This window comes from Carassius gibelio, chromosome B8 (assembly GCF_023724105.1).
Source record: "Carassius gibelio isolate Cgi1373 ecotype wild population from Czech Republic chromosome B8, carGib1.2-hapl.c, whole genome shotgun sequence".
NCBI classification, from domain to species: domain Eukaryota; kingdom Metazoa; phylum Chordata; class Actinopteri; order Cypriniformes; family Cyprinidae; genus Carassius; species Carassius gibelio.
In genome coordinates this window covers 26,960,737-26,988,607 of record NC_068403.1, presented here as the reverse complement: position 1 = coordinate 26,988,607, position 27,871 = coordinate 26,960,737, and the positions used below count along the sequence as shown (strand labels likewise).

The following is a 27,871-nucleotide window of genomic DNA, read 5'->3' as shown; positions in this document are numbered from 1 at the left end:
ATGCGTAAACTGTTCTTCTCATGGTATGTTTTAACATAAAATAATAGAAGATATCTTTATTAAGCAATTTGATTAATTTAATACGTTCATTAATAGAATTGTGTATTTTTTGCTGAAGGTTCATAAACACAAGTTACAGGACTGAAGGTTACAAATTTCATTGCCAATATCTTGAAACATCACTGAATTGAATTTGTGTGTGTGTGTGTATATATATATATATATATATATATATATATATATATATATATATATATATATATATATATATATATATATATATATTAATATCGTATCAAACTACAAAAATAAAAGTATAAAACTACCATCACTTAATCAAAAGAATCAACTTCAGTAAAGGTTTAGCTTGTGTAGTGACACTTTACCAGCAGATGGCGCAGTGTGCATTATTATTATTATTATTATTATTATTATCATTATTATTATTATTATTATACCATTACAGTAGGCAACTAGAAAACCACTATTTATAAAATATCTGCCCATAAGTGCGCAAATGAATGCCATCTCATATGTACAGAAATATGGATTTGGAGGAAGTGGGTGTGGCTTGGCTCACCTGGAGAGACGCAGCGCGAGCGACACTGAGGCCGTGTCGGTGCAGGAATGCGTTGAAGTTCTGCTAAAAGATATATGTTCAGGATCCGTGCAGAGAAATCTGACATCTGCACATATTTAAGAATCACGGTGCATGTGATTTCAGCCGGGTAAGTCAATCCTGTATTTATGTACGGCCTTTAAACGGACTAAAAGTGCTCTTGTTCAGATAACCAGTCGATCTGGTCGTGAAATGCTGTTACAGTGGTATGTACAGATGACTAGGATCAGTTATATGTTAAAATATTTCAGCATTAGTGTCTTTAATCCAATAGCTATGTCAAGAAAACTGCTCAAGAAAGAAAACTTCTCTAAATATATATAAAAATTGACCAACAGCTGTCATGAGACACAGGGATTTCTGTTATGTAATGAGCGGTAATATATAATGTTGTTTTATCGCACCTGAAATAAAGTTTTTTTATTATTATTATTATTTGCATATGTGGTTCCGTGAAGAACCATCCATTATTTATTTATTTATTTATTTATTTAAGAATTTTATGAGTATACGAAACTGAACCTGATTCGTGCACCTGTTTCCGTGATCAAGGGACATTCCAGACAGGTGTGAGATCGGATTCCCGGGAAAATAACCGGCGGAGTAACAGCGGCAGTGAGGATCATGCTTTGATAATGTGTAAAAATAGAATTAAAACAGACATTACCTTCAGGGACTAGATGAAATGTTTTGTGTCATGCTGTAATATTACACACGTTGTTGTAGTATAGGCCTAGGCCTGTAACTGAAATGATAGTTGCCTGTTTCCTGATTACTCATATTTACATTTGGTTATATTTTCCATATGTAAGGCTATTTACAGATGAATATATTAGTTCATATTTTTAAAAGAGAGTAAATATAGTTAATGAGACACAACTGCCTCCTGTAGAGATGCTTGCGCATTTCTTAAATAATACACTTTGCCGCAGTAATCTTTTTTCTCCTTCACAGTTAAAAGTAGAATAGTTTCATCATATATAATTTCTATAACGTTGAATGTTATTTTCCTGTTTATTATTATAATAAGATGCTTTGAAATAATCTGTCGTATAAAGGGCAATTTTAATAAATGTGACCTGAAGCAATATATATACTTTTAAGTGTTTTTTATGGTGATGCTAATCATTAATGCTGATTTGAATTTCAAAAGAATAAAATGGTCTGCACTCCATTATTTAATTATTGCTTCATTTATTTTTAATCTTGCAACATACATAATGCATGCAGATTTACAACATACATATTTGAATTTGGGGGGAAATGATTGCAATCAAGAAATTGCAGTAATGCAAAAATGCAATTACTAATCCCAAAAGTATATAATTTTAACCATTATTATTAAAATAATGTCCCAATATAAAACTAAACACGTGCTCCATTTTGGTTTTGGAGTGAAATGTGAGCTGGACTGGTTTCATTATCTTCGGGTGATAATTACATTATTTTAGCAAAGTCTAGATCATAGTAATGTTCACCTAGACTTCACTGAGTACTTTGTTGATGAGTGGGAAGAGGTAGTGAATATTTCTTTACAGGTTTAGTGAATGCTCTGTTGACGTGCAGTGCTGGTCTTCCTTTGAGATCTTTTAAAATCGTGAAAAGGCTTCCACCCTTGCAGTCTCAAATTACATGCAATCAGAATTACAGCTGAACTTCATTCTGTCACTCCACCCATCTCTGTTGTAACAGGTTCGTGTTGTGGTCTGCTGGTGACCCCAAACTGATGTTCTTCAAGTGACAAACAGCCGATCAGGAAACCGGGTGAAGGTGCCATGTCCCACAGAAACTCCTATGGCTCCACGGGGAACCAGTCTCTCCTTCTTCCGGAGAGCCGTTTCAGCTCAGCCCTCCAGCTGGAGCCGCCGTCTGGACGTTCGTCCTCGAGCATCGACCTGTCCCGAGTGGATTCCCCTGAGGATGAGCAGAGGACTGTAGTGCTCAGCACCCAGAGCGAAGCGGCTCGCAAGCAGGGCGCTCGACAGCTCATTCCCAAGAACCTGGCTGTGAGCAGCCGCCCAAAAAACCGCCATCACACCACCGTGGTGACCCTGCCCCCCGACCTCTCCTGGGAGGACTATGACAGCGATTTGGGCGATGGGTTTTCGCTGAGGAGAAATCGCAGGAATAAATCGTACCGTGCTGCCGTCACTAGTCTGAATCTTGACGCTTTGCCAAGTGAACTCCAAACAGAAGTGCTCTCACCGGTCGGCGAAGAGAAGCCGGTCAACCAGAAGCAGCCACAGAAATCAGGACGCAAGGCAAGTGTCTTGCTTTCGGTTTATTTTGTTATTAAACCACCCAGGATGCTTTCGAATGAACATCGTTTGTTGAATCCACAGTCAGGATTTGTGAAATATATTGTGGGAGTGTTATTTTTAAAAGCATTTATATCTAGATCTTATTATAAGCATATTAGAATCTAGATTTAAAGAAGCAAATACTTAAGATTTTAGGATTGCATCATTATTGCATATATTTCTGGCTTGTTGTAAGATTTGGCAATGATTAATTTAATCATACACTATATATTGCCTAAAGTATTGGGGCACCCCCTTCTAATGGTCAGGTTTGACCATTTCCATGAGTACAAACCGTTTGGACAGAACCCTTTTCTATTATAACATGACAATGTCTTTGTGTATAAGGCAAAGTTAAAAAATAAATGATTGATTCAGTCAGTGTGGAAGAACTTGACTGGTCCAAGTCCTAATCCCAGCTGAACACCTCTGGTGTGATTTTAAATGCAGACTTTGAGCCAAAAAGACACTTCCAGAATTTCCAGAACTATTGCAACATATAAAATACGCTATGTTTTCATTTTTGTTGCAACAGTTTTGGGAGTGCCTTTTTCTGTTCTGAAGAAGGTGGTGTCCCAATACTTTTGTCTGTATAGTGTATGCCCAAGTCATTGGTGTTTGGTGTTGAGTTTTTGGTTCGAGGTCTGCTTTTAAAGTCACACTAGAGGTGTTCAGCTGGGATTAGGACTTGGACCAGTCAAGTTCTTCCACACTGACTGAATCAATCATTTATTTTTTTTACTTTGCCTTATACACAGAGACATTGTCATGATATAATAGAAAAGGGTTCTGTCCAAACTGTTGCTATAAAATTAGAAGCACACATTTCCCTAGAATACCATTAAATATTGCATTCGTAGAAATGACTAAAGTAGTCAAACCTGTTCAGTAGAAGGGGGTGTCCCAATACTTTTGACAATAAAGTGTAACTGACGCAGTGTGTAGATTTTCATTTTCATTTTAATTTCTCCGAAGGTTGCACACTCTAATATTTCATTGGACTGCATATAGCTTTGATTGTATTGTGCATTCATCATGCAACATCATTTCCATAAATCTGTATATTAATGCTCATCTGAGATCTTGCATTGATAATGGGAGAGTCCAACCACTCTGTAAACTCCAGCACATCTCAAAGACTGTCAGCAGGCTTCGTCTCAGGAGGTTCATTCATAAATCAATCCTCATGCTCACTAAAACATGATTTCACAAATGAAGCCTGGTGAATCTTGCCTTTGTTATCTTGGTATATGGACATGGGTACATCTTTCTGACAAGGTTTAGAAATTATAAGTTGCACACTGCATCAGTTAGGGTTAAAAGAATTGCTAAACGAATTCTGCAGAAATGATCCAACTCTAGACTCTTCAGTATTTGATGGCTTAAATCCAAATGGTGACTCAAATGGGATTTTGACTCATTACCGTAATCATAAATGCATGCTGGAGTGTGCAGCACATGTGCTCATATAAAACACATTTAAACTGTTGGCGTATGTATCCCTGGTTCATTTTTTAGGACTATTCCCAATATCTCTCCCTGAGCGTTACTTTCAGCTCTATACTCTTCAGTTTATTCAAAAATATTAATTATATAGCCATCAGAAGAGTTTTGGGGTGTTTTAATGTCATCTATTAAGATACTGTATGAGAAACTCTTAATGCATTTTTTCTTAAGTTGTCAACCATCAAAGAACATTTTAAGTTTTTCATTCTGTAGGAAACTAAAAATCACATTGTCATGTGTGTTTATGCTGTCTTTCCTTGCAGAAAACATTGGGGAGGATCAGGAACAGGAAGCACGCTGGCTCTTTTAAAGATGGTTTGTTGTTCAAAGTTTTTCCAAAAACTGAACTTTCTAAGTTTGCCTTGATGAACTGAATGCACTTCAAAAACTATACAATCAGCAGTAGCCCCTTTATAATAAGACCCGTTAGTCAGCATCAGTCCATCCATTACATAGTCAATAATTATTAAAATTAAATAAACATAAACAATACATTGTTAGTTCATGTTAGCTCAGGTCCAGTAAATTATATTAACTACTACAGCTTTTGATTTGATTATTGTATAAGGAAATGTTTAAAATCTAATGTAGTGGAACCTTATTAATGTTACCCAGTGATTTGATTTTTGGGTAAAGTGAGATGGATTGTAATTCCTTCAATGATCGTTGTAATACTTCTAAGGCCAGAAACGTCAAAAGTGATACTATATGAACTGCAGCGTGTTAAAGTTGTTCATTATCTTACAGAGCCGCGGTTTTACCAGGAGATCAAGGAGCGAGGCCTGAACGCCAGCAGCCTGAGCACAGAGGACGATGAGTTGTCACCGACCGAGCCTCCAGAGGAGGATCAGGGCATCGTGGTGAAGAACTACAGAGCAGCGTACATGACCTGGAGTCAACTACAACAGGTGACGAGAGCCGAACGCCTGCTGAAGGGCCACTCGCTCCAGATCGAGCTGTGTCTCAAACCCCTGAGAGAGGAGAAGTATCACTATACTGCATTAGCATATTACATTTAGAGACTTCACAGAAACTATTTCATGATTTGGTTCAGCTTAAGACATAGATGCATTGCATTATTTTATTAATTTAAAGGAAAATAAATAATATATAAAAATAGGCTCATGTTTATAAAAGATGTTGCTGATTCCTAATAAGTGCATTTATTGTTTTATTTCAAACTTAGGTGAAAGATTTGGGCATTTTGGATACCATCTCCCCTGAAGAACGCAAAAGACAAGAAGTGAGTATTTCAGGTTTCTTATGCGCATCAAGGCTGCATTTATTGATAAAAATGCTATAAAAACAGTAATATTGTAAAATAATGCAATTTAAAATAACTGATTTTAATATTGAATATTAGGTTTATTATTATAAAATGTAGTATATTTATTATGTAGATATGTTGGTTTGCTGCTCAAATATTAATAATTGGTTGTTATTAGCTGCAGTAATGGCTACTGAAGATTCAGCTTGCATCACAGAAATACATTACATTTTAAAATATATTCAAATAGAAAAGTGATTCGTTTCTTATACTCTAGATTTATTGTAAACAAACTGAAATATTTAAGGTTTTTTATTTTAATTCTGATGGTTATGTTTTACAGCTTAAAAAATTTAAAATTCAGTATCTAAAAAAAGTGAATATTTTCTCAAAGATCAATCCACAAAAAAACAAACAAACAAACAGAACTGTTTAAGTAAGTTTAATTATGCACTCAATACTTGGTCAGGGCTTCTTTTGTATGAATTACTGCTTCAATGCAGCGTGGCGTTATTGAAGCCCATGTTTCTTTGATCGCGTCCTTCAGCTCCTCTGTGTTGTTTGTCAGATGTTACTCATCTTCCTCTTCACATACCCCATAGATTCTCTGTGAGGTTCAGGTCAGGTGGGTTCGCTGGCCAATCAAGCACAGTAATATCATGGTCAGCAAACTCTATAAAGCTTGACAGAAGATGGAAGCATAAAGTCCTCCAAAATCTCCTGGTAGACGGCTGCATTGACTTTGGACTTGATAAAACACAATGGACCAACTCCAACAGATGTCACAGCTCTCCAAATCATCTCTGACTTCAGAAACTTCACACTGGACTTCAGGCAGCTTGGATTCTGTGCCTCTCCAGTCTTCCTCCAGACTCCAAACTTTGATTTCCAAATGATATGCTTAACTTACTTTCATATGAAAAGAGGACTTTGGACCACTGAGCAACAGTCCAGATCTTCTTCTCCTTACCCCAGGTGAAATGCTTCTGAGGTATTTTCAGGATCAGGAGTAGCTTGGTTCTGGGGCCTTTTTCCTGAACACGTCTGAGTGTTGTGACTCTTGATGCACTGACTCCAGCTTCAGTCCACTCCTTGTGAAGCTCTCTCAAGTTCTTGAATCGGCTTTCCCTGACAATCTTCCCAAGGCTGAAGTCATCCCTGTTGCTTGTGCACCTCTTCCTCCCACACTTTTTCCTTTAAGTCAACTTTTTATGAATATATTTTGATACAGCACTCTGTAAACAGCAGCCCTTTCAGCAGTGACCTGTTGTGGCTCATCCTCTTTGTGGAGGATGTTGATGATTGTCTTCTGGACATCTGTCAAGTCAGTAATCTTTCCCATAATTGTGGTTGCATGTTCTAAACTAGCCCAAGAGATACCCAGTATTTATACTCCAAATTAATCAAACTAATTAAGCTAAAAAAAATTGAGATACTGAATAAAAAATGTCCTAAGTGATAAGTCATAACCATCAGAATTAAAACTAAAAAACTCTTGAAATATTTCAGTTTGGGTGCAATGAATCTAGAATAAAAGTTTGTTTTTTTAAATTAAATTACAAAAAAATAAATAACATTTTCATGAAATTATTATTTTTTTTTTAGATGTGCCAGTGTATTTGTTTGTTTGTTTGTTTATATATAAAATCCAGGTGCATCTCAAAAAATGTAATATCATGGAAAAGTTCAGTTCTGTAATTTAATTAAAAAGAGCAAACTTATATTCTAGATTCATTGTGTATATATTTCTGGCTGGCACTAGTCAGTGATGTCCTTTGGTGTAGTCATTGTCAGATGGCTGTTGTGTTGATATGGGTGCACTGACATGGCTGTGTAAATACTAAAGTTCACTTTGAGCACACTCTCACACAGACACACCCAGACATCTGACTCCTAGCTGATCATTTGATCCTCCTGCTGCTTTAAATGAGCCTGTATTGTGGATTTTCATGGAAAGCCCATTCATTCCTAAAGAGTGTCTTATTATTCCTGAAATGAAAGGTCTTTTCAGGAGAGAAAGAGAAACACAGGAGATCTCTGATCGTTCGTATAGATATTACTGCATATGATATTGTGGTCTCCACATATGGTTCGATTCATCCTACAGTGATAAGTCTATGTGGTTTCACCGTCCACTAGGAGAAGATTACAAGTCTGACTCTTAGAAAACTCTTGGCGCACTTCTCCTTAAGTCACATGACCTTAGGTGCATTCAAGCGGAGAAGGGGTGGAACAGCTTGTGTGCCAAAGATTAATTGTTTAAATAACTAACTTTATGTTTGAGAAATGGTAATGCTGGCCTAAGCACGCACCTCTAACAGAACTGCACGTTAACACACACACAGTTAACTCTTGGACAACCTTTGACTAATAATTCTTTGTTTTGAAGTTTCTTCCAATTATTGTTTTGGTTTCGTTTTATATATTTTATACTATACATACATTGTATATTTTAGGGATTTCTAGTTGCTGACTTGAAAAGCTGTTGATGTTACTATATCCTATGTTCTTCAGATCAGTTTGTTGGATTTTTAAGAGTGGGCTCAAGTGATAAGAGGGTTTCTCTGTAACAAGTTCAGATCCCTTCTCCATGTCACAAACTGAAACATTGTTTTATTCTTTACCTGTTTAATACACCACAAGTGATTATTATTATTATTTTGTGTGTGTGCAGGCCATCTTTGAAATCATCACGTCAGAATATTCCTACCTGCACAGTTTAAGTATCCTGGTGACTCATTTTAAAGAGAGTGCAGATTTGAAGAAGACCATGACTACCACAGAGCACCATCATCTGTTCTCCAACATATCCGTCATCCAGGACGTCAGCAAACGGTACACAGTTTTCTCTTGTGTCATAAATACTAATGTGGCAAATCACCAGTGAAGAATGAAGTCTAGAAAATATCTTTTAGTGAGTTTTCAGGAGTGTTTGAGACCACACACACACACTATATACTGTATAGTTAATGAATGAAAAGCATATTTCTGTTGAAATGGATGTAAACATTGTGAAATATGGCAAGCAGAGTGTGACTCTGGAGTTACCGGTTCAGCTCGTTTCTGAGGCAGATTTAATACAGATGATTAAAAAGCTGGATCTGGGTTCACGCAGGAGTTTAGACGTGTTCAGACTCGCTGGTTAAACTGGTTAAGCAGCTTCCCACTTCCTGGATTCATGTTTCACTGAAAAAGTCTTTCACACTTTTACAATGAAACTTTTATTCCTGTTCCTCAGAAACTGTGAATGCATGATTCTTCTGGAGACATTCAGTGTTGTGGCTCATTCAGTGAAGTGGTATGCTAAAGATTTCGAGCATGTTGTGTCATGCGGCCCGGTCTTGTTTATGAAACGAGCACATTAAATTAGCTGGATCGTGGGAGTGAGACCTTCCAGTCTGGGAGTTGCCTTTAGGGCTGGGAAATAACCGACTCCAAACCTTCTGTTTGATAGGAGCTTATGGAGAAAGTCTTTTGCATATAAATGGGTAAAATTTATCTTACCTAGAGAGTATTTCCCATACTGACAATAGAGGCAAATAATAAGTGAAGCTGCGGTGTTAAAGTTGGCCAGCGCTAGGAGAAATCAATTTTTCTCAAACTAAGGATAGCAGGTTTCAGAAATAGAAACCAGACACATTCTACTATAGTGCTCATGTATAATTGGCCCTTCAAATCACACTATAACAGTGAGTAATAACAGTCCAGAAGATTATAGATATGATGCATGCTTTTCATTTGTATCTTTTTATTTTAAAATGCTGGAGAGCTTCAGTGAGCTGCACAGAGAGTTGCATGAGGCGTTCGCGCCCCCTGGTGGTCTGGTTCTGCACAGCGCTGTTTACACATCCCACTATTTCCCTTTTGTCAGTTTCCTAAAGAAATATTCAAATGCCTTTCCACTGTATTGGTAATTTTTTTTTTTTTTTTTTTTTGCATTTAAATGTGGAATGCAACACTTGGCATATGAAAATCACATATAAGCTACTATATCTAATGTTTCAAAGGTTTTTTGAGGATCTGGATAGACGTCACCAGAAACACCCTGTGATCCGGGACATCAGTGATATAGTGAATAAATATGCGACTCAACATTTCCAGCCTTACATTGTATACTGCTCCAATGAGACCTTCCAGCAGAGAACGCTCCAGAAACTACAGTAAGCACCCATATGATAAAATAATGAACGGAGGCTAAAATGCAAAACAGTTGTTAATAGGATTTCGGTGTGATTTATGGTTCTTTTCTGTGTTTTAGGTCAAATAACCAGGCGTTTCGAGAAACTCTGAAGCAGATTGAGTGCAGTGAAGCGTGTGGAGGTTTGCCCATGATCTCCTTCCTCATCTTACCCATGCAGAGAATCACTCGTCTGCCACTTCTTTTAGACGTAAGAGACACAATCCTCCTGTAAAACACAGCTTCTAGTCATCCAACCTGGACTTCAGTTCCAGCTCTGCGCTAACACTGCCTTCAAGCTCTCTTAGGTGTTGGAATAAAAAATATAAAATAAAGTTTATAAATGCTCCTGGTCAAAATTTGGGATCAGAATTTAAAAAATGTTTTTACAGGAGTTTCTTCTGCTCATCAAGGCTGCATTTACGTGATCAAAAACACAGGAAAACGTAATATTGTGAAATAATAATATGATGTCAAATAACATTTTTCTGTTATAATATACATCTAAATCTAATTCATTCCTGTGATGCGCAGCTGTATTTTCAGCATCATTCCTCCAGTCTTCAGTGTCACATGATCTTCAGAAATCATATTGAGGATTTATTATCAGTGATGAAACTCTTGTGCTGCTGCTTCATATTGTTTTGGAACCTGTGATAGTTTCTTGGATTCTTTGATGAAACAAAAGTTCCAAAGAAGAACATTAATTTAAAATAGAAATCTGTTCTATCAATATACACTACTGTTCAAAAGTTTTTTTTTTTTATTAAGATTTATATTGTTTGATAATTCACAGAATAAATCAGCATGTCATAATGATATCTGAAGTAATGGCTGATGGAAATTCAGCTTTGCAACACAGAAATAAATTTAATTTTAAAGGATATTACAATAGAAACCTTTATTTTATTTTGTAATTGAAACATTGAAACATTTTTGCACGATTCGTTTTTTTTTTTTTTTTCAGGATTTTTGCAGCCTTGATGAGCAGAAGAGACTTATTAAAAAAAAACATTACAAATATTACTGAAATGTGTTAATATACACTACTGCTCAAAAGTTTGGGATCACTTAAGATTGTTTTCCATGGAAAACACATGAAATTAGTCTGAATAGGAAATGTAGCAAAAGAACGGGACGTGCTAACATTTTCAGAGTTAGAAATAATGATTTTGATATAAATGATGAATGTGTTCTTCAAACTTTGCCTCCATCAGGTAAAACTAAAACAAAACAAAAAAAACGGTTTGCAGCCATTACAGGCTGTCAGTTTTTCAAGGTGATCTGATGAGATTTGCACAAACGCTCAACAGGGTTCAGACCCAGAGACTGTGCATTACTCCGTTACAGACAGATCTCCAGCGCACTGCTCAATCTTCAAACAGCAATGGAGGTGTGTTTTGGGTCATCATCCTGTTCCTGTCCTGCAGGATGAAAGTTAAATTGGCTCCGATCAAGTGCTGTCCACAGGGCATTACATGGCATTTCAAAATCTTGGGATAGCAGTCTATTGTTTTTATTGGCCAGTCTGAGAAATGGCTTTTTCTTGGCGCTTCTGAAGCCAGCTCTTCACTGTTGATGCTGGTGTTTGATGGGTATTATTGAGTGCAGCTGCCAGTTGAAGACCTGTGAGGCGTCTGTCTTAAACAACACACTCTCAGATATTTGTCTTCTTGCTCAGTTGTGCATCAGGGTCTTTCTCTGTCCTTGTTAAAGCCAGTTAACAGTTAATAGTTAACAGTATGATAAGACATTTTTAATTTCTTGAAATGAGTAGCCTTCCTTTCTAAGGAAAACAACAGAATGATGGGTCGTAATCAAAGTTCGTTCTTTCTGGCCATTTAGAGCCTGTAAACAAAATACTAAACTAACCTAAAAAATGCTATGCTCCCTTGTTTGCTCCATTAGTACAACGGTTCCCAGCTGTGCAACACAATTGCAAAATGGTTTTCTCTTAATCTATTAGTCTTATGAAATGTTGAATTAACAGCCATACCATGAGATCAGTGTAGAGGACTGACACTTGCTCTATTTTATAAATTTTAGTTGTTTGTAAAATGGATACAATTTTTGTGAATTGCACGAAAATGTGTTTTTCTTAGGAAAATTTGCAAGTGATCACAAACTTTTAAATGGTAGTGTGTGTGTGTGTGTGTGTGTGTGTGTGTGTATATATATATATATATATATATATATATATATATATATATATATATATATATATATATATATATATATATATATATATAGATCTCTTAAAATAAACAACTTATTAGTATCCTTTTTAGAAAGATAAATATTTTTTACTGAAATAGCATACATTAAATACTGTTATAACTATACCCATTTAATGCATTTAACTGCCAGATTACGTTCAAAATACAAATATATCAATTACAAATTAATACAATAAAAGTATACATAAATTAAAAATACAAAAATCTATTTCACATTACTTTAAAAGGTAAACATTAAAACCTGATATTAAGTTATAAATCAAGAAAAAAAGAAAAAAAATTACTTTAAAAAAGGTAAAAAGGTACAAACTAAAACTAAGGCATGAATCAAAATAATAGTAATAAAAATAATAAAACCTAAACATTGCATTTATGTCGCCAACTTAACTTTCAAATTGCCTCCTAACTAAAGCTCAAGCATGACAAAAACCTTTACTGTCTACTTGGAAGGCTTATATATATATATATATATATATATATATATATATATATATATATATATATATATATATATATATATATATATATATATATATATATATATATATATATATATATATATATATACTGGGGCGCTGTAAAGGGGGGGTAAACGATGACGATTCTCGGGGCCCATGACTAAGAGGGGGCCCAGAGAAGCCCCCAATAAAATTGTGGTGCTAAAAAAAAATATTTGATAGTAAAAATTATTAACTTTAAATTATTCTATTTGCTGTTTCCTGGTGTCAAAAAATGTATTTGTTTAGGAAACACAAACGTCCGTGGGCCCCTCTACCCCTCTCGATTATCATAAAATGGTTTAGTCCGCCCAAATTGTATCCAGTAACCAAGGCAACACAATAGCGCCGGCAGATTCAACTTGACAGAGGATGTGAAAATGCCTCAAAAATCTGGAAGTCAAAAACGGAAAGAGAAAAAAATAAGAGAAGTGAAAGAGGCAAAGGGTCGACAGTATGTTACCCAACATTTCCCAAGAAAAAGTGGGTTTGTAAGTAGGCCTAAATTGTTAGTGGACCGCCCGTGACAATGATCGTAACCTACGGCACTTTTCTGTGCGTACGCACGCTTTGTACATGAGGCCCTAGGTCTCTACGGTAGCATTTTTCGATAAGTTGGCACGTTTCGATAGAGCAGGGTGCAGAGGGTGCACGGCTTTGCCTCACATGCAGCCGGTGTCGGCATCTTTGTACGAGACGGCGCCCACTTTCAGCACCCGGCTGCGGTCCACGCTGTTGCACCTGTCTTGCAAGCAGTAACTTCATGAACTCGAACTATCAGCTGTTTGTGAGGTTTCAGTGCCTCTCTTGAAGATGATGTGGAGTTGTATTACTACACTGTCCCCTATATTGTCAAATACAGCATGATTCATCTCTGCCAACCATCTTCACATAATACTTTCACATTATCTGATCCAGACCGTCGGCAAAACTCAATTTAAACAGCGCAAAATGACTGCCTGTGGACGTTATAGATAGAAATTATTATATTTCTGTTTTTATTCACACAATAAATATTTAAACTAGTTTTAATGAAAATTCGTGTAGTTTTAGGAAAAGTCAGGGAGCAGCAAGGCTTTGTGATTTATTTAGACAAAGTTACTGACTATGCAAATTTCAAAACGGTCAAAATGATGCCATGTTCATCAAAGATAATTACCATAAGTTTAAATGTTGCGGTTAAAATGAATGCTGGTGGCTGTTGGAATGTTAAAAGTGCATGATAAGGGAACTCAATTTTCTCAAACGCACTTCAGTGTTTCTGTTACATTTCAACTGTCATGTTAAAAATATCAGGTTAGATTAGATTAACTTTATTGTCATTGCCAGTGTACAGTACAAATATTCATACAAATATAAATATATGTGAATACCACTGATCTATATATATAGATCAGTGGTGAATACACTATATTACACATGTACAGCTATGCACAGTATATACATTATACAGTACTGAAGTAGTGCAGTATTACAGAGGACAAATTACAGGTGTGGATGGACATGGGATGGAGTTCAATTGTCTGATTGACTTAAATATATGAGAATGATAGTCAAAATACCATAAAAGAGCATGATTTTATGTAAATTAATATGAAAAAACTCTCAGCTGTGTTGGGGGCCCTGTCAAGATTCTTTTCATGGGGCCCAAAATCCTCAGCAGCGCCCCTGTATATATATATATATATATATATATATATATATATATATATATATATATATATATACACGCTACTGCATATACACAGTCAAACCAACATTTATTCAAATCTTTAGCATTTCTCACATTTATTGCAGTTTATTCACTAGTTTAGAATAGTATAGTATAGCCAAAAATGAAAATTAAGCCATAAATTACTCCCCTTGAAATCATCCTATGTGTATATGACTTTTCTTCTTTCAGACAAACTCAGTTGGAGTTATTTTAAAAATGGTTTTTGATCTTTCAATCTATTTGATGCAACTCAGCAGATGTTGCACTTCATCGGTCCATGAGAAGTTTCATAAAAAAAGATCATCCATTACAAAAAAGTGTGTCCCATGGCTGGGATGGTGTGAACAGAGCCTCCTGTAGCGAATCGATTCATTTTTGAGCTCCCTGTGCTCCAGACGGATGATGTACGAGGTCTCTGTGCATGCGCCGCTCAGAAGTGATGCACGTGGAAACACAGAGGAGAGATCAGGACACAACCGTCACTTATTAGAAGTACACGAGGATTTGTGAAGAAGAATGTTGGAGGATTTTGATATAAGCTCAAGAGGAGACGGTTTTCCATTGCTAAAGTAAGGAACCTTTGCTTCCTGTGCTCCTGTTTTCACGAGACTCACCGGTCAAGTGATTATTACGTTTTCAACATGGATATTTTTCTTACAAAAATGCATCAGTTCGCTCCAGAAGGCCATTTTTCACCCGCTGGGATCCGTGTGGGACACTTTCTGTTTAACTTCTCTTGGACCGATGGAGTGCAACATCTGCTGAGTTTCATCAGACAGCTTGAAAGATCAAAGAGCATCTTTACAATAACTCTGACTGGATTCGTCTGAAAGAAGAAAGTCATAAACACATAGGATGATTTCAAGGTGAGTAAGTATGGGCTAATTTTCATTTTTGGGTGAACTAACCCTTTAAAGCTGCAGTAGGTAACTTTTGTAAAAATATATTTTTTACATATTTATTAAACCTGTTATTATGTCCTGACAGTAGAATATGAGACAGATAATCTGTGATAAAATCAAGCTCCTCTGGCTCCTCCCAGTGTTCTATTGCCATTTGCAGAAATACATCGCTCCTGGTAAGAAACAACCAATCAGAGCTGCGGTCCGTAACTTTGTTTGTGTTCAAAATTTACAAAATATATATAATAAGCGAGTACACCATGAATCCATTTTCCAAACCGTGTTTTTAGCTTGTCCTGAATCACTAGGGTGCACCTATAGTAAGTGTTTATATTCAGACTATTTTAGATTGCTTCGGGGGTACCGCGGCGGAGTAACCCAGTACCTTTGTGATTCTTCATAGACATAAACAGAGAGAAGTAGATCCGGCAACGATGTTCTTCCGCAAGATGCAAGCAGTTCTGTTTATTAACCGCTAGAGCGTCAAAAGTTAAAACATTACAAATGCAAAAAAAAAAAAAAAACATTGACTGCAGCTTTGAGTACACGATTAGATAAACCCAGTTTTGGTCAACCATAAAGCAAGGCTTAATTGTGTTCAGACTGTGGTTTATAAAGATCACATTAGCAATTAAAGAAATAAATATTGTAGGCTATTTGATCAAAATATAGTGAAAACTGCAATACTTAGAAATATTATTGCAATTTAAAATAACTTTAATTTAAGAACCAAGGGTTCCCAAACTTTTGCGGCGCTTATTTTAATAATTTCAGCATTTGTTTTTGTCTTGTGGACTAAATGTTAATATCTTTTATGTACAATATCTTACTCAGGACAGTACTAAATAAAATATAACATGCATTTAGTATCTCTTATTTCTTGAAAATTGCTCTTATTTTCACAGATTCTGCAAGGGGTGCCCAAACTTTCGAGCCCCACTGTATATAATTTTCTGGATTTGTCGTCTTTTTCTTTTTCTTTTGGACAATTTACATAATAAGCATGATTTTACAAATGGTTCATTCTGCTAATGTTTTAGAAATGAGGTGTGTAATGAATGCCTTATTCTAATGTTCGTGTATTTTTGCATTGCAAGCATCATTGCATATTAACTGTACAGTCATCATTCAACATGACTAGAACTCAAACTCTATTAACACATGCCATGCAAAGGTTCGGGAACATCGGCTTGTGTCAACATCAGTTAACATAGAAGAGAAATATAAAGATTTGTTTTTAATATGCAATCCATTAAAATAATAAGCAAGTTAGAAAAGCAAGACTCCACTCTTAAAGGCAAAGTTCACCCAAAAATGAAAATATTTCAAGTTATTTCAACCCTGTATAAATGTATTTCTGCCCTCTGACTTCCTAATTATTTTGTCCATACTGTGGAAGTCCGTTACAGTTTGGTTACCCCCATATTCATCATCTTTTGTGTTCAACAGAAAAAAGAAACCGATACAGGTTTGGAATAATAAATAATGATGGCAGCATGTTTTAACTACAGTGATTTCGTCTTTCCACATCTACGCAGACCATCTGTCAGAAGACCCCTAAAGAGACCGCCGAGTACTACGCAGCCTGTTGGGCTTTTAAAGCGATCAGTAAGGTATGATGTTACTCACTTTACATCAACCAGGGATGTGTAATAACACACCTTTTTACAAAACGAGTTGATCTGGTTGTTCCTTGACGAGTAGACACGACTATTGTTATTTAACAAAACCTCAGAGGTTAAGGAACGACATGTTGTTTTCTAGAAGCCAAGTGTGATTGCAGTTCACTTGTATTCCCATGAATGAGGAAGTTGCCTTGAATATGACTTAAACGTTTTTTTTATAAAGGTTTTAGTAGCACAAACTCTAGCCTGCACTGAAGCAGCTTTTCACAGCTGATCCATGTGTGTGTTTCAGCTGGTGAAGTGCTGTAATGATGGAGCGCGGAGGATGGAGCGGACGGAGCAGATGTACACCATCCAGAAACAGATGGAGTTCGGTAAAATCAAGGTACATGTTTAGGCAGGCTAGGTTACTCTTAAAACAGATACATTCAAAGCAAACTGTTCATATTTCTGACCCAGATGAGGCTTGATTTTTAGGTATTTTTTCATTAGAAAATAATGCATTTACTGTGGATGAAGTAGTTATTAAATTAAATGGTGAATAAATTAGTTTACTCATCTGTAATTTATTGGATCATAAAAACAGGTTTTTAGAGTCACATCAAAACACCTTTATCTTTACAGCACTTATTTTTATAATAATAATAATAGATCGCCAAAACCACATGAACATAACAGAATATGCACAATAAATTGTATTTCAATCACGATCAAGATTTCTGTTACTCTCGATTTATTAACCGTATTTAACCGCTGGTTAATTATCTTGAAAATGTTTTATTTTCATTTGGCATTAACATTGCATTGGTAACAACAATCTCAGAATAAAAGGTACAAAAGCTGTCACTGGGGTGGTACCTTTGTACCAAAATGGTGCGTATTGGTACCTTTAAGGTATGCACCTGAAAGAAAGCGGTCCTTTAAAAAAAAAAAAAAAAATTCTACCGCTTACAAAGTTTTAACTTGTCACAATTTCTGAAAGCTGACACTCAAACGCCAAAAGCACTTAAACTTAAAAGATACTCTTCCCAGTGACATTGTACTTTTTGTTCTGAAAGTGACGTTTCTTCAAGCTTTTATAACTGCGGTTGCCAGACGTCAAGAGTTAAGTTGAAGAATAAGATTGAGATCAAAGGGAAGTCATTTCAGAAGCAAGATATTTTAATAGATGATTGCGAAGAAAAACACTAAAGACCAGGGAGGGATGTGCGTTAAGACAGGAAGATTGTTTCTCAACCTTTTTCTATTAGTATCTAAATACTTCTGCATGTTTTTAGCATTTCCCGTTAGTGTCGTCATCCCGCTGGCTGAAGAAGAGCGGTGAGCTGGCCGTGTACACGGATGATCTCAGCATCTTCCGGAAAGCCATCAGCATTAAGAGCTGCTATCTGTTCCTCTTCAATGATGTGCTCATCATCACCAGGAAAAAGAGGTCAGACGTGTGTCTCTGTGCAGTCTCAGACCACAGCACTGCTCATGAACTCCTGATCCTGACTCAATGACAAACCTGATAATGTAATGGCTGTGTGCTAACAAGAATAAACTATGTATTTTTATTAACCACATAAGAATAATAAATACTGTAACAAATGTATAGCTCATTGTTAATGATAGTTAATGTGTTAACTAACAGGACCTTATCGTAAAGTGTTACTATTTAACATATAAACTGTATAAAAAGATGCAGTGTTTATGATAAAGCACACAAATGTAGGAGAAGGTCGTCCAAGTATTCTGGCTATGCACCACGCTTGCTATCATGTGACTTGAGTATGCTGCTTTACTGATGTGTGAACTGATGTTAATGTGTTCATCTAGTGAGGAGAGTTATGTTGTGTTGGACTACTCCACTGTGGACAAGGTTAAGATGGAAGAGGAAACGACAGACGCCAAACTCCATCTGAAGCTGCTGATGAGTCCCAGCAGCGAGCAGACGATACTCGTGGCAGAAAGCAGGTAAGATACCCATGAAACACCTGTTCATCAGCAGGTGGAGCTCCTCTTTAAACCAGATGTTAAGGAATATTCCAGCATCAATGATTCTCACCCTTTATGATGTGAAAGCAGAAATATATATGTGACATGATGTCATAATTAACCCTGTAAAGCCTGACAGATGAAATGGTCACTAGAAACTTGAGATTTTAACTTGAAGCTTTATGCAAAATCTAATGTTGCCATGTTTTTTTGGGGGGGAGGGGGTTCATATTTGTAGAATCAGGCTTTTATTTATTTATTCATTTTAACTCAAATTTTCTTGGAAATGATGCATGGATAATCAAGTAAACCTAGGTTGTTTCAGTTCAGTTGTATTGTAATATTACTAAAAATGTCAAGATGTCGCTGCAAAAAGACATGAATCACAGCCTGAAGGGGATGTTTTAAGAATTATACCATTATAATTATTATACTGAAAGACTGGTTTAACACGACAGTAGCTGCACTGAAAAGAGCACAAATTAAATGTTAACTCTCAGATTTATTTACTTCTGTTGTAACTGATATTGTTCGGAATTTTTTTTAGGTTGGACAGAGCTCGATGGATCACTGCACTCCACAACGTCAAAAAAAGCGAGAGCATCGCTAATGATGGTGATTGTCATTTGTCCTTAAAATAGCCTTTCATGCACATTAATTCTTGGTAATCACTTTTGATTACCTATAGCATGTCCTATCAATAACACTTAATTTTGTTTTGGCGTCCAAGACCTGCCTCAATATGAAGCTACCAAAGCCTATATGCCAAAAGCACCAGATGAGCTGAGCCTGCAGCAGGCGGAACTGGTCATCGTTTTACAGGAAGTGGAAGGTAAACCGGGTCGACCAACTGCTATTCACATGCCCTTTTTCTTGGTTGCTTTAGATAATAGTTTACTAAATGTGAATGGAGGAATTAGGTTAATGCCTCTGTTTTGCTGTAGGCTGGTGTCATGGAGAACGGATGAGAGATGGGGAGAGGGGCTGGTTTCCTGCCAACTGTGCCACTCAGATCACAAACCGCACCGCCATGGAGAACAACATCCAGCGAATGGAGCGACTGCGCAAGGAGACGGACGTCTGAGCAGACTCAACACACTGAAGAACACTGTTCACAGAGATTTAATGATTTTAAATAAGTGTAAGGTGTTAGTAATGTGAATTAGATAAACCTCATGAACTGTTAATCACAGAAAACACCACTCACACTAGAGGAACTGTTTCTGGTTTTTATTTCAGCTTGCCTTAGTTAAAATTCATGTTTGGATACATAAAAAGTTATTTAAAAATGTCAAACTGACCAGATATCAAATTACTTTTAAAAAACCATTTGGTGTAAAAACTTAAGACCGATGTAGAAAAACATCTGCTGTTTCCCCAAAATTTTTAGCTGTCACAAAAACAATGGAAAAAGAAAACAGGTCTGCATAGAGTCTGCAGGCAATTGGTGGTGATCTGGTCGAAATGCATTTTCGCAAGCTTAGACGATCGAAGTCATATCTGTTTCTTATTGCTCAGATCTTGGATGTTTCTGCTTGACAAAACTGCAAATGCAAACAAAGAAAGAAAGAAGAGGTTAGCATGTTTAAACTTCTCAGATCTATCAATCATTAGCACAAGCACAAGCGTGTGCCAGACTGTCTGCTGAATCAAATCCACAGCATTATCATCTAGCCCTTCATCAATGAAAAGTGCAAACTGAAGCTGAAACATCCATTATCTACAGTCAATCCCCTCCCACTCTGTCACACAATTATGTGCTGATAAAACACCACAATTCATTCACACAAAGCATACTTCACAAATATATACAAGTCATAGCTTATTCTAAAGTGCATTTAAAAAATATTTTAAGAAAACGTTACAAATGTTAAATCCGGTTATAGAGCATTTTCATGACAATTATGCAAGGTAACCATAAATTTAGAACAAATTGTTTAATAGGCAAAAAGAAAAATGACCAGGATGTATACATTCAATGTTTTTACACCATGAATTCAAGGTGAAACATGCTTAATTTTTATGAAAATAATAGCAAAGCAAAATAAATCTAAATGCTTCAAATAGGTTTTATTTTCTTAAGTACAAAAAAACTAACATTTTGGTTTCCAGTGTGAAATGTGACTAGGACATGTTTCCAAAAAAACAGAAACAAAACCTGAAGACAGAAACCACACCAGTCAAAAACTAGTTAAGCAAGTATATTCTCATTGACATGCAGCACCCACCCGGCCAGATGGTGTAGATGTTCAAGCCGGTGGTGGTTAATCTGCTCCGCCCTGTTCAGCTTCGGGAGCGGCTGATTTGTCGGCTGATGCGTCAGCTGCCTTGCTGTCCTTGCCGTCCTGAGGCTTGGTTGTCTGGGGCCGTCTGCGACGGTAGTTGAAGTTGCGGCGGTAGCGGCGCTGACGGGGCTCCTGGTTCTGCCCACCCTCGTCCTGGTTCTCCTTATCCTCCTCCCCTTCCCGCACCGGCCGGGGACGTGGTGGACCCCTAAGAGACAGGATATAATGCACTTACACACAAAGCTTCAAAGAGCCAACAAATCTAAAGGCTCAAACTAAATAAACTGCACAAAATAGGAAGATGCTGTAGTGTAGAGAATCCATCAGGGACAAGCAATGAATTAGCCATTAAAGGAACCAGTCATGCTAAACTACATTTCAACTAGAGCTGGCCAATAGAACCATTCACACACACAAAAAAAACTTCTGCACATTATATATATATATATATATATATATATATATATATATGCATGTTTTCCAAGCAATATGGAAAAACAAATATCATGCTGTATCACTCATAAGACCATTTCATCTAGGGTTGTAACGATCTACTGTGATATAAACATGTACGATTATCTGACCGTGTAGATTTGCTTATCTACGGTATTGACAGAAAATAAGACACAGAATCTCACCTGTGCCTAGGCAACAACTTTCCACCAAAGGGGCAGTTCACATATCGTGCCTAAAACCGCGTGGAAGAAGCCTTCGGGCAATTGCGCCCCTTAGGCGTCTGCTGTTGCTAAGCAACTATGACCTGCTCTCTCCATGAAGACTCCATAAATTAATGCGCTAGCATCATTCTGAAAAGTTGAGATGTTTTTAACTCGATGCGGTGCGGACGCGCCTGGAAAAAAAAAAAACAACACTTCGCACCGCGTGCGCGTCTACATCTGAAATAATGAACTTGAGTTCGCAAAAGACGCAATATGTGAACGGCCCCTAACTGTTTTCTTGCTCCACCCACACATACAGCAGAGAAACATCAGATACAGAGGCAGTTATCTCTATCCCACATCAAAATAAGAGTTAAAATTGGCACTAGAATGGGAATACTTTTTATATAGAAAAGACGAATGCTTATTTGTCCTTGAAGGTAGACAGTTTGCAAAACCTGTGGTTTGAAAGCGACTGCAAAACGAGGAAATGCATCGAACATGTTTACCTATTCAGAACATCATCATCATCCCATGCAGATACAGCTATGTCCCATTTATAAATTTAAGGTTAAAACATTATGATTTCTGTGATGCGGAGTGAGAATCCAGTCATGAAAATAAATTTACAGAAGCTAGCTACTCTGCAGAGGACACATAAAATGTGCAATTTGATGGATTGATGAATAAATAAAAAACAAAGCTGTAAAATAATGACAAAAGCAATACCATATAAATATAGAGGCTAATCTGTTTGTTTCGCATGTCTCCCTGTGAAAGAGCGGCGTTGTTATGTACTTAAGAAATTATGATTGTACTATAATGTAGCCTACTTCTAAAATAATAATTTACATAAAATGAGGGAAAAAAATTAAATTGCCTAATGTTTAATTTAGTAAATCTTTGTTGTGCATCCCTTTGCGAAAATATAAAATAAAGGTTTTAAAACATCAATTGAATTTGTTAAATTTGTATGCATTTTTGATAGTATAAATCAAGTACAGAATACAGAAAAATTAAGTCAAACCAGAATTTGTGAATTTGTATGAATTAATGATAAATAGAAGTTATTAAACTAATAAATAATCAATGGTAAAATTTTCTTGTTTTTGATTAATGCAATTTGAGTAAACATTTTTCTTGTTCGCAGAAATAAATCTCCTCTAGAGGGACTGTGTTATTGATCGATTCATTTTCTTTGCAGGGCAGTGGCCTTCCAGGGTCAGATTTAAGGGACCCTTGTTTAGGGGATTTAAAAGCCAAACTATGTAGTATACACAAATTTTGCCTAATTTTAACTTCAAATATTGTGAACATTTGAAATCTCGTCTGGCTCTAACTGCAGTCTTGCTCATCTTACTGCTGCAGCATCACATCTGCAAATACGACATGTAAACCTTGCTCTGAACCTTGGTCGGAAGCCTCTGTAGTAGTTCTGCCTCATTGGTTTGTTGCCCTGGTCTGGACCACCTTGGTTCTCCTCACCTTCCCCACCCTAGAAGTCAAGAAGAGTACGTCTCAGGCAAAAAAGCTTCAAACAACAATCATTTAGTTTGGAAACACTATATTAATGCAATATCAAATTCATGATTCAGTTTTTAGCTTACCTCTGTCATTTCTGCTCTCTGGGGGGCGTTGCTGTATGGGGGGCGTCTGCCATAACGCCTCTGCACGAAGTATGGAGGGTAGCGCCGTCTGCCGGGGTAGGTGGGTCTACGCTGCTGTTGCTGCATCTCACCCTCTGGGGCGTTTTCTTCCTCTTCCCTCTTTTCCCGTCCCTCTCCGTCGCTCTGATAGTTCTCCTGGTAGTCACGAGGGGGGGCCCTTCTGCGTGGGAACCGCCTGTATCGGTTCCTGTCAGCCGCATACTTACTGCCCTGCACAGGAACACCATCCGGGCCAGTAACATTGGCTGCCTCGGCACCCTGAGGGAATGAAGAAAAAATGTATATCGAATATCTCCTAATTCAACAGACACATTTAGTTTGGATAATGGACGCAGAATGGAGAAACTTACTGGAAGTCATTTTGAAAAGTCTGGGCAGAAATTTGATATTTAATCAATATCTTGTTAAAGGGTTTAATGGAATTTAACTATTTTTACCCTGGATCCACTAGGGTTGTGCCAACAGACAATAGCATTGTGTATATTGTTTGTGGCTGATGTCTTGGACAATAGCAAGACGAGTATCATCATCAAGCTAGTAATACTAATTAACATTAGGGATTATTTGTTCCATCATATTTCTTTTTTTAAGTTTTTACAGTATTGCACATGATAAACAACCACACTTGATTCCGTTAACTATGAATGAAATGGCCAATCAGAGGCGTTCAGATGAGTCATTGCTGAAACAGTGGAGTTTTGTTGTACAGTGTGTGCTCGCTGACTGAATAACTTACAAATTCTCTCGTCAGAAACAAGAGCAGATGTAAATAAGAGATTCATCCATTAAAGTGTAGACCGCTTCACTGATTATAACGGGAGGGTTTTTAAACTGCATATACTTGTGCATGTAAACATGTAAGTGCTCTTTGCTAGTTTACTGTAGCTGCTGTTTGAATAACTGAGGAACGCAAGCATCATAATTAGTACATTACATGGTTTCTTTTAAATCATTGTGTTAAAAACAAATTCAGTCACTAAAAACATTAGGCTGCTTTTAGCCTCACGCGAGTTGGTTCACTTTCCAGCAATGAAACCAGGTAAAATAATATTACAAGTAAATTTTTGAATAAATTAGCCTGATTATATGTATCGTGATCTCACAGGCAGATTACAGGACACTAGTTCTTAAGGTAGCAACCCCTTATGACAAAGTGTGTAGTTAGGACCATTTAAAACATTAAGTTATTTTAATTAATACTTAACCTGTTTGAGATTAAAAGTCAAACTATGAAAAATGGAAATATTGGAATCATGTAGTGACCAAACAAATGTAAAGCATCTTAAATATGAAGTTTCGTGAATAAGCAGAGTGCAACCTATAAGTTCACATGTATGATGGACACTTAAGGGCCCAAAAATTCAGTCATGACTCTCAAGATATTCAGACAATGTGTACAAAATTCAAGAATTTAAGTCAAGGCTTTGGATCAAAACGTTTTCAAAAACTGACTGGTACTGCATTAATGAATAATAATAATTATTATTAAATAATACATTGTTCCATCCGTAACGAGAACCTTTAATGCCATAAATACTTATTTTTAATACCAAAACAGTGCAGTAAAGCCAAAGGAGTGTGAAACTGGTTGAACTCTAAATATAAACTGGAGCTCACCTTCTCCCCTTCTACAACATCGAACTCCACAGTCTCTCCATCCCCGACGCTACGAAGATATTTCCTCGGGTTGTTCTTCTTAATGGCAGTCTGGATACAAAACACAAGCAATCAGAAAACACATTTTCACCCAAATCATTGCTATGCCATTATGTTGACAATTAAAGCAAATAACTACCTGGTGCACAAAGACATCTTCCTTTGTGTCATTCCTGCAAAAATTCAGAGTGAAACTTTAATAACTGAGAACATATGGAGAACAAACACGCATGCAGGGTTGAAGAGCAAGTTAAATATTTTAATAAATAGTGTGCTAGTGCGAGCCAGGTCTGGCTTTGTAAGCACATAAAGGCTGTAATAGGATTGCGGATGTTCCCTGACCCACATATCACTTTAGAGAGTCTTTAGAGAATGTCATTTACCTGTTAATGAAACCGTAGCCGTTCCTGACATTGAACCACTTCACTGTCCCCAGGACTTTTGTTGCTTTAAAGAGGAGGAAAAAATGGTTTAAAACCACACCAAGATTGTTTTGAAATATCAGACATGATTTTATACAAGTATTTATTTTAGTAAAGCTACTGCGTTTGAGAGAAAAAGATGCATCAAATTAGAGAAGTCATTTAAAAGCCATCCTTGGCGAGTTGAGTTCATTTTGAGTCCACTATTTATAACCTCCAACTGTGGAGCTTTTAATAGACTGTGATGCAAAGGCAGCTGCTCTTATCAGAAGTGCCTCCATCACCATGAAAGGCCCTGACCTACAGAGGTCACATTTTTAACCCCCGATCCATCTTATGAAGACCAAAATGTTAAATACAGAATGAAGAAAACATTCAGGAAAGAGTCTAAAATAATCAAGATAGGGTTTAAAAGGACAGTTCATCCAAAAATTTGAATGGTCATCTTTTACTCAAGTTGTTCCAAACTTAAAAGTTTCTTTCTTCTGTTGAACATGAGACATTTTGAAGAATGTAAGAACACAGCTGCTGGTAGCCATTCTCCTCCATAGTTAAAGTAAAAAAGTAGGCACCAGATATATTATTTTGTGTGTGTCTACATCATAGAGACCAAGTTATATCCAAATTATCCATATGTGGGGGGATGTCATGGAAATAATATATATACCATGACATTCAACCACACGTTCCCTCTAAATATTAAAACGTTTTTAATTTTAATGTATTAGAGTAATCATCACCACCTAGAAAAATAAAACGTGTGTGTGATATATATATATATATATATATATATATATAGACAGAGAGAGAGAGAGAGATGAAAGAAGACCTGGTGTTGGTTAAAAATATAGTTTACACTGTAGTTTATTAGTAAGCCAATTCATTCTGCCATCATGTGGAGTTGAAGTAGGAAGTGATGCTGTTGAGATGCTAACTGCAGTTAGCACACTAGCATCAGCCATGTGGCCGGATCGAAGCCAAACAGTCTCGATTCTCAATCCTTACTACAGCACACAGCAGGCATCACGAGATGATGTGTTTTTGTTTAGAGCTCGACAGGCACGTGATTCTCGTTTCTGGCTAAATGTTCGAAGTGCTATGAGCTTGTAGCAGCAGACAAGACAAAAGAAGCGTCCATCATCTAAACACATGGCGGACATTTTATATGGGGGTCGCGACACAGGTAGACGACACTGTCTTATACGATCCATATGCAATATGTAATTTAAGTCGCCTGCATCTTAGCTGAGATCATCTTCAGGAGACGGCGTTGATGGCGTTAATGGAGATATTGACACGTATGCGCGACGCGTCAAACGTCCCACGCGAACAAAGAGAGAGCGACTTTAGCCTGGCTTATATTCGCTTTCAAACAAGAAACCGGCCAGCGAAATAATCTTTTGAGTATAAAACCGACAGTTGGACTCGTTTATTGGGGGAGTGTAACGTCGTGCGTTTCACACTTATAGCTAATAACGATCTGGGTCATCATGTCACGATCAAGGCCAAGCTCAAGCATCTGTTTCAGTCACCGTAAACATCGACGGAATGAAAAGTAAACATATATATTGATATAAATGTAGTAACGTTAGTCGTATCATTGGTTTATGGGCAGTAAATAACGCTCGCGGCTCTATGGTGTGAAAAGCGCATGAGACCCTACAGTCTATGGTTGAGAAGCGCGTTCACTGAAGCAGGCCTCGGAGTCGAGCACGCGTCATGGCGGTTTGGTGGAACGCGGCACGCGAGCGAACATTTTAAATGACTGAGACCGTTTAACGTCTCAAATTTAACGTACGTAAGTTACTTAAATGCATGAAGTAAAGACAACTCCGTAACAAAAACAATGATCAGGTAGCCAAGGGAATACAGTAACGTTAATGTTAAGTTGATGACCGGATAACGTCGCCGTGAAGCCATGCGCTTTCCCGAACTAAAAATCTGCTACCGTTCATTTGTATTAAACATTACAGTGCCGACGTATTAAACAAATATATTCTTTTGAATAAACAAATCCCGAATCCAAGAAGGCTGAGGCTTCGGTGAAAAGCTTACCGATGACCTTCTTATCCCCCGCGGTAGCTGCGGCTGCCGGGCTGGATGGGCTCTCCTCGTCGGCGGCAGGCTGCGGCGGCTGTTGTGTTTCGGCCTCGCTGCTCATTTTGTTATCTTGTTGGTAAAGCCGGCGGTGGCTCTCTAGTGTGTTTTCCCGGTGCTAGATGGTAACCTGGGCCGGCGGTGGTGGGGGCTGCTGCCTTCAGGCTCTCCGCTTTCCTTTTTCCGCTCCCGCTGCCGATCGAACTGGACGGACCGAGTAAAGCTGCCGGATGATATTCTTTCACGTCTCTCCACCCATCCCTC

General features: G+C 37.2%; 2 protein-coding genes across 3 annotated transcripts; one reads left to right on the top strand and one right to left on the bottom strand.

Moving 5' to 3' along the window:
* The first annotated feature begins 574 nt into the window (after nt 1-574).
* arhgef16 (Rho guanine nucleotide exchange factor (GEF) 16) lies at nt 575-20,117 on the top strand. Its single transcript, XM_052562915.1, has 15 exons — nt 575-728; nt 2,312-2,880; nt 4,689-4,740; nt 5,173-5,333; nt 5,612-5,668; nt 8,367-8,527; nt 9,700-9,852; nt 9,951-10,080; nt 16,758-16,832; nt 17,137-17,229; nt 18,122-18,276; nt 18,663-18,800; nt 19,369-19,436; nt 19,552-19,653; nt 19,766-20,117. Exons 2-15 carry the CDS (start codon nt 2,395-2,397, stop codon nt 19,903-19,905), a joined length of 1,971 nt encoding a protein of 656 aa, XP_052418875.1. The 5' UTR covers nt 575-728; nt 2,312-2,394; the 3' UTR covers nt 19,906-20,117.
* Nucleotides 20,037-27,871, bottom strand: LOC127963191 (Y-box-binding protein 1). Of its 2 annotated transcripts, none has more exons than XM_052562959.1 (8): nt 27,566-27,871; nt 25,472-25,535; nt 25,228-25,261; nt 25,050-25,139; nt 23,373-23,690; nt 23,175-23,260; nt 21,050-21,314; nt 20,037-20,365 (listed from the first exon to the last, which is right to left on the bottom strand). In XM_052562959.1, the coding sequence occupies exons 1-7, from the start codon at nt 27,669-27,671 to the stop codon at nt 21,086-21,088; spliced, it is 927 nt and encodes a 308-aa protein (XP_052418919.1). In that variant the 5' UTR covers nt 27,672-27,871; the 3' UTR covers nt 20,037-20,365; nt 21,050-21,085. The 2 variants fall into 2 exon arrangements, with proteins under 2 accessions (XP_052418919.1, XP_052418918.1); XM_052562958.1 differs by having other exon boundaries at nt 23,163-23,260; nt 27,566-27,810.